The following is a 7,628-nucleotide window of genomic DNA, read 5'->3' as shown; positions in this document are numbered from 1 at the left end:
TTAATAATAGAAACTTTAACTTTTTATTAGGATCTCTAACAAAAATTTGAAACATCCCGTTTATAGAATCAGCAATAAATACAAATAATAAACTAAACCTTCCAACATTCCAAAGAAAATGAAGTTGTTTGATCGAATATTAAAAACGTTATCCTACTTTGAAGTGTGCCTAAATATTAATGGGAATCATTATATCTCTTAAGTTTTGATCAATTATCAAAATAGTATAATTACAAGAAATCAGAATACCAAAAGTATACTACACTGAGCGCAGTTCATATAAACGCACGTTGAAAGCTAATGATTTTTCTCGATTATTTGAAAATAAAGGCCAACTAATGTTATAATGGTGCATTTTGTTCGCTTGATCCTTACTTTCGATATTTTTTTCTGTAGTTTACTGTCTGTAACACGTAATATTAAGTAGCGTAATGAAACATACAAAGGAGTCCATAAATATTCGTACACATTTCGAAATTAAATAACATTCTTAATATTGGATTTAACAAATGAATTTTTCAGATGTTAGAGAGATTAATTTACTACATGATTTCTAACATGAAATTAAAGAAAATTATTATAGACTTACAAAGAAGAAGGTAAAGACGATAATTTTTATTCGACTCTGTAACGTAAATCGGTTTTAATGAAACTTTGTACATGCATATGTATAAGATGTACAAAAAAGATGTTTTAATTTTTTATTACAGAGTGGAACAAAATTATAAAATCGTGTCCTTTCATTGTTTCTTTGCAAATTCGACCTATAGGCATTTTCCTTAATTTTTTGTTATACATTATGTAATAAACTAATCTCGTTAACATGTAAAAAGAATCCATTCGTTGTACAAATATTTATGGACTTCACTATATTTAATAGTCTCCAAGTGCGAAATTCATATAAGTGCACTGTTTTTTCCTCTAATCTTTAGAAGAATAAAAAAGAAAAGGGTTTTGTGTAGCTGTTTCGTGTTTAGAATGTAGTAATCTATTTGTTTCGGTCAAAATACAAAGAATAACTAAATGGAGGTTCATAAATGAAGGTGAAAGGGCTATAATTACTATTTTAAAAAACGTGAGGAAATCGAATAGAGAAATTGTAAAAGAAATTAATTGTTCCGAGTGTGTGGTGCGAAGTAATGAAAAATTGTAGCACAAAAACAACTAAAAATTAACATACAAAATTAAAAAAGAACAAAGCAAAAGAAAAGAACGCACTCACACCTGAAGCAATAAAAAACACAAACATCTAGTGGACTTCAAATTATTGCAAAACTTTAACTGCCAATAACAAGCTGACCTATATGTACAACAGATCTCGCATGTTACTGCAGACGTTTCTGAGAAGCCACACAAAAATCGATGCCGAAGGCACAGTATATTTACGTGCGTTTATAGGAATTTCGCTCATTGTGTAATCAATGCAATTACGTACTGCATTGAATAACATTTTACATAATGAAAGACGTGTGATACTTACTAATTTCTGGTGCCCGATAAAATCTTGATACCAAGTATGGTGTCATGTCGTTCTCGTGAGCATGAGAGGCTGAACCGAAATCGCAGAGTTTCAACACTAGCTTGCTTTCACTGACTAGAATATTATCCGGTTTGATGTCAGCATGCAGAATATTTGCACGTTTTAATAATTTGAGAGCAAGGAAAAGTTGCTGCGTATACGATCTTACCGCTTTTACATGCAAACCAACGTCTTTGCCATATTTTTTTAAAACCTAAACAAATTCGTCCATGTAACAAACAGCAATATACGAAAAATAAATGTGTAGCGAATATTTACCTCTCTTAAATTCATAGCTAAAGGTTCGAAAACCATGCATAAGTGATTCTTGTGAAAGAAATGCCTAAAAAGTCTTAGACAATGAAATCTGTCTTCTGGATCTGCGTCGTTAAGTTTCCGAAGAATTTCGAGTTCCTTAAGGCCAGTTTTATGCCTAAACAATATAGAAAAGAATAATCATTAATTAGGATATAAGATATTATTCATTTTGGAAGAAGAATGTATTTACATTATTTCATTGTTTCTTATTATTTTCACAGCAACATCCAAATTGCCTCTAGCAGTGTCTCTGGCTCTTACAACGTTACTAAATACTCCCTGACCGGTGTATCCATAGACAACATATCTATTATCTAACGTTTCGCCTACACGTACTCTGGAATAGAATGGCGAAATTTTTATTTGAATACATATCGTACAGAATGCTAAAGTAGTTAATATCTTTTTACCTATAATATCCTTCAGCATCATCCCAATTGTCTGTTAAACTTGGATTGTCTGGTCCACCTTGTCGTTTTCCTTCAACGGTGGGACTCTATAAAATAGAAAAATAATATAATTCGAAAAACAAGCATAAAACTGACAAATTACAAAATTGAAACGTACATTAAAGTCACCAATATTGTCTGCCTCGGCGAACATGTCCCACTCGTTCGACTTTTTCGCATTCTGTTTCTCTTCTTGCTTAATCTTTTCCAATGGTTTCGCATCTTCGTTCTTATCATTTTCTTCTGGTGGTGCTTCTTCAAATCTAGATTTCCTTTTCTTAATTTGTGGTGATTTTGGTTTTTCGGGCAGTGGTGGCGTATGACTCTCGGAAGTGGATTCATTATTATTAGACGGTACTTCTACTGACTTTTGCGAACCGTTCGATTGACTCTCTGAAGGCGGAGTAGCAGGAATGGTGTTTATATCAGCAGACATATTTGAATCCTCGTTTGGCCCGCCTAATCTCTATGGTAGATCAAATATTTTCGTGTTAATTTCAAATCTTACTAATATATGAAGAGCAAGCGTTTTAGCAAAAATCTCAAAACCGACTGAAGTATTTACATCGAAAATTTGGAGTGACTGAATAGGAATACTTCCTTGTGCTTCCATATGAGGGGCTAAACGTCATTTTTCAACCAAATTGTAATGTAAACTACGAAATAGGACATATGAAAACGTGAAGTAGGTCTTAACTCATCTATCTTGGAAACTGATATGGCTTTTACCTCTTCATATAGTGACTTGTTTCATATAGTGAGTTGTAACGGGAGAAAACACGCGGGCGAAGCCTCGACGGAGGCCGATGGCATCAAATAAAAATAATTCTCAGAAAGTTAGCATACCTTAAGAAGTTCCTCTCTTTGTTTTCTTCTACGTTCGATGATAGCTTCTTCATCCTCCTCTTCCTCAATGTCAATATCCTTAATGTCCTCTTCGCTTGAACTTTCTGAACGCTCCGCTTTCAGTCCTTCCGATAAAGAGTCTTTATATTTATCATTACGTTCTCTTTTACCATTTTTCTCTCTTTCCCTATCATGATCCCTCGTATGCTTATCCCGATCTCTTCTATTTCGGGACAGAGATCTAGAGCGTTTATACCGATCGTTTCGATCTCTGTCCAATCTATTCCTAACAGGACTACGAGATCTTCTTGTGCTTCTTGAACGCTCCCTAATCCTATCGCGATTCCGGCTATCTCGTCGATCTCGTATGTCGTTACGATCGCGACTATTTCTAGCATCCCTAGTATGACGATCTCGACTAGCATGACGCTCTCTGCTGTCCCTTTTGTCACGACTACGTCTGTCTCTGCTGGTCGGTCTGTCTCGACTACGGCGATTGTGAGTGGCTGGCTGATCTCTGTTGCTGGCTTGACGATCCCGACTAGCATGTCGGTCTCGACTGATATGACGGTCTCTGCTAATATGTCGATCACGACTAACGTGGCGATCCCGACTTGTATGGCGATCTCGACTAACGTGCCTGTCCCGGCTAGCGTGCCTGTCACGGCTCGCATGTCGATCACGACTATTCTGTCGTTCACGACTCTCTGTCCCATCGCGACTATCGCGTTTAGATTTATCAGCCCTATCTAGTGACTTCAATTCGTTACGAGATCTAGAATTATGATGATCGACGTCTCGTTTCCGCTCTTCTTCCCTGGAAATATGAAATACTTATTAATAGCAAATTCGGTAGACACCCAGGATAAAACTTATTTTCATTTAATTTACCTTTTATCTTGTTCTCTTTTACGCGACTCATCTCTCTTGACAGGATCTTTGCGTTTATCGTCTTCGACCCGCCTCTTACTATCTTCCTTTCGGGAATCCTCTCTGTGTCTATCACTAGGTTTTCGTATTTGCCTCTCATCTTTTCTGCTATCTTCTCTCCTAGGTTCCTCTTTAGTACGGGCTTTGTCATCCCTTCTTCTCTCCGATTCTCTTCGTTTATCTTTCTGTTCTTCCCGACTCCTACGATCCCTACTCATATCTACCACTACACGCCTTTCAGGTTTCATTACTTTTTTGCGTTCTCTACTACCAGACTTACTCCTAGCACGTTTCTTAGGGGGTATATTGTCATTTTCGCTATCATCTTCTACGAGTATAACATCAGGCGTTTCAGTAGCTTTTACTTCATCCTGATCTGGTTCCTTATCCTCCTTTTCAGATTCATCTGAGAGGTATTGCACTAAACATGCTTGCAACCGTTCCTATGACAACATTACACGAATTTTGAGTTACACAATCGAATCGATTGTATTGAATATAGAACCTTACCTTTTGTTTCATTAATTCTTCTAGATCAATGTCATCTTCAATAATTGTACAGTCTACCTCATCCGAATCTAAATCTACTAACTTTTCATCTTCGCTCTCTTCAGTAGAAACAACTTCTAACAAAGAATTTTTTACTTTCCCATTTACACCTAAATCCTTTTGAACTACGCGTGATGTTTTGTCGTCCACTGCACCATTCTCAACTTCTCGTTCTTTCTTCGGTCGTTTATGCTTCTTATGCCTTTTCCTTAGATATATTTCATGTTATTAAATATTTTTTAATCAAAACGAAATGATACATGCATACTATACATACCGTTCTTGGCGTTCTATCCTACCGTCTTCCCTTTCAACTAATTTATCCTTCTTGTGCTTATGATGCTTATGTTTTCTCTTCTTTTTCTTTCTTTGGTCAACTAACATATCGGAGTCAGAATCTAAGTCAACCATATCTCTCTTAGATTCTATACATTCTAAGTCTGATGTACTGAAATGTTGAATAATTAAAACTTAGATGAATAGAATTATCATGTAACGTTTATCTCATTCGATTCGAAAATACAGGCTATTACGAAACGCGGATGTTACAGTATGCGAAATCTAGGTTATTTCTTCGACAATCTGCTACTGGACAAAGAAAAGTTTTAATATAAATTTACTTAATCGTTGCACAGGACGTTGACAGTACTAGCTATTCGTTAAAGTAACGCTACGTTTAACTCGTAAAATGGGTAAAAGATCGAAGGATAAACAAAAGAATATAAGAATGCACGATGTAAACAGACTACCTTATACATCCATTCTAGGTATGAAAATGTAAAGCTTCTTGGTACGCGTAATAAGGTTTATTGAATTTTCTGACTTACCCCATGATTATCGTTTGTAAATTATTTTTAAGAAAAAAACTATAGAATCACTGCACAAAACAACTACACGTATGAACTCATTAATGGGCCGCCATCTTATAGATTCGATAATGTCACCTCGAGGCATCGAGATATCTCGATGATATGATCGACAAGGCTGCTGTTTGTCTACGGCTTCCGGCTTTTCAGTGGCTCCCGGTGCGCGTACGAAGTGTGTTTGTGTGGTTAGACATTCCGTTCATTTAGATGACTTTATCGTCTTTGCAAGTGAATCTCATAATATTTAATCGAACATTATTGTGATACCAAATAACGATTATGATTAGACTACGGATTTTATGCATTTATACCAAAATGATGTACAATGTCAGAAATTCATTAAATGTCCAACGGCACACAGAATATCAAAAGCATATTATGATTTTTAAAATACAACAGAGATTTCTATTTTGATTTCATTTTTTAAATTGACATTAATAATGGTTTATTTTGCATAAAGATCTGTAGTCTAATTATTACGATAATTAGATAGTGAGTGAATGAAATTAAGCAAGAATAAGGGATTAATCAACTGTCACTTGCAGTTCGGCAGGCTGGATCCATTGGTAAGTTTATCAAAAATTTTGATACATTACCACGAAAATGTTCATTGGCATCATACAATTTCGATGCAGAAGTTTTTATTATCATGACTACGTTAAACTTGTGAACAAAATCAGTTTAAAAAATGCTAAGAATTATTCCTCGCAACGTAGACGAGGTATACGTATGGTGACCATATTTTTGCGAGCGAAATCGAGGACAGAAAAGAAGGTGGAAATTATAACAACACACAAACGGCAAAAATAACAAAATTCTTGTATTTGTGTTATTTCGTAAATTATTTATTGAAAGGTGGAAAAAAAGAACTGTTTAAGAGAAAAAGAACAAGAAACAAAAATTAAGTGTTCATGTTGTAACAAAATCATCTCGGAATTTGTCAATCACGAAAATTTACAGAGTTAAGCGGCCATTTTCTACAAATATCTGATTATTACNTCACTGCACAAAACAACTACACGTATGAACTCATTAATGGGCCGCCATCTTATAGATTCGATAATGTCACCTCGAGGCATCGAGATATCTCGATGATATGATCGACAAGGCTGCTGTTTGTCTACGGCTTCCGGCTTTTCAGTGGCTCCCGGTGCGCGTACGAAGTGTGTTTGTGTGGTTAGACATTCCGTTCATTTAGATGACTTTATCGTCTTTGCAAGTGAATCTCATAATATTTAATCGAACATTATTGTGATACCAAATAACGATTATGATTAGACTACGGATTTTATGCATTTATACCAAAATGATGTACAATGTCAGAAATTCATTAAATGTCCAACGGCACACAGAATATCAAAAGCATATTATGATTTTTAAAATACAACAGAGATTTCTATTTTGATTTCATTTTTTAAATTGACATTAATAATGGTTTATTTTGCATAAAGATCTGTAGTCTAATTATTACGATAATTAGATAGTGAGTGAATGAAATTAAGCAAGAATAAGGGATTAATCAACTGTCACTTGCAGTTCGGCAGGCTGGATCCATTGGTAAGTTTATCAAAAATTTTGATACATTACCACGAAAATGTTCATTGGCATCATACAATTTCGATGCAGAAGTTTTTATTATCATGACTACGTTAAACTTGTGAACAAAATCAGTTTAAAAAATGCTAAGAATTATTCCTCGCAACGTAGACGAGGTATACGTATGGTGACCATATTTTTGCGAGCGAAATCGAGGACAGAAAAGAAGGTGGAAATTATAACAACACACAAACGGCAAAAATAACAAAATTCTTGTATTTGTGTTATTTCGTAAATTATTTATTGAAAGGTGGAAAAAAAGAACTGTTTAAGAGAAAAAGAACAAGAAACAAAAATTAAGTGTTCATGTTGTAACAAAATCATCTCGGAATTTGTCAATCACGAAAATTTACAGAGTTAAGCGGCCATTTTCTACAAATATCTGATTATTACAATTTATTATCAAAAGAAGAAATTAGAAACTTAATTGCAGAAGGCCTGTTTTTATCTTATTTGATGCTACATATTTATATATATAATATGCAAATACTGGATTAAAAAATAAATATAGAACATTTGTACGTTTCGTATTCCTTAAAGAAATTCCGGGGACAG

General features: G+C 34.7%; 1 protein-coding gene across 9 annotated transcripts in view; it reads right to left on the bottom strand.

The window, feature by feature from the left end:
• Prp4k (Pre-mRNA processing factor 4 kinase) overlaps positions 1 to 5,553 on the bottom strand; it is a 9,724-nt gene extending 4,171 nt beyond the window's left edge. For 8 of the 9 annotated variants that reach the window (XM_018038194.2, XM_026810936.1, XM_018019546.2 and 5 more), the window contains exons 1-10: positions 5,439 to 5,552; positions 4,889 to 5,059; positions 4,573 to 4,819; positions 4,024 to 4,505; positions 3,133 to 3,949; positions 2,405 to 2,752; positions 2,248 to 2,333; positions 2,028 to 2,174; positions 1,799 to 1,952; positions 1,481 to 1,733 (exon numbers count right to left, since the gene is read on the bottom strand). In XM_018038194.2, the coding sequence (XP_017893683.1) occupies positions 1,481 to 1,733; positions 1,799 to 1,952; positions 2,028 to 2,174; positions 2,248 to 2,333; positions 2,405 to 2,752; positions 3,133 to 3,949; positions 4,024 to 4,505; positions 4,573 to 4,819; positions 4,889 to 5,059; positions 5,439 to 5,443 (2,710 nt within the window). In that variant the 5' untranslated portion in view covers positions 5,444 to 5,552. Of the gene's footprint in view, positions 1 to 375; positions 405 to 1,480; positions 1,734 to 1,798; positions 1,953 to 2,027; positions 2,175 to 2,247; positions 2,334 to 2,404; positions 2,753 to 3,132; positions 3,950 to 4,023; positions 4,506 to 4,572; positions 4,820 to 4,888; positions 5,060 to 5,438 lie in introns of all 9 variants that reach the window. The other variant, XM_026810961.1, reaches the window with a different exon arrangement.
• Between the last annotated feature and the right edge of the window lie 2,075 nt (positions 5,554 to 7,628).

This window comes from Ceratina calcarata, unplaced genomic scaffold (assembly GCF_001652005.2).
Source record: "Ceratina calcarata isolate Rehan_Ccalc_2016 unplaced genomic scaffold, ASM165200v1 scaffold110.2, whole genome shotgun sequence".
Classification (NCBI taxonomy): domain Eukaryota; kingdom Metazoa; phylum Arthropoda; class Insecta; order Hymenoptera; family Apidae; genus Ceratina; species Ceratina calcarata.
This window is presented reverse-complemented; position numbering and strand designations above follow the sequence as displayed.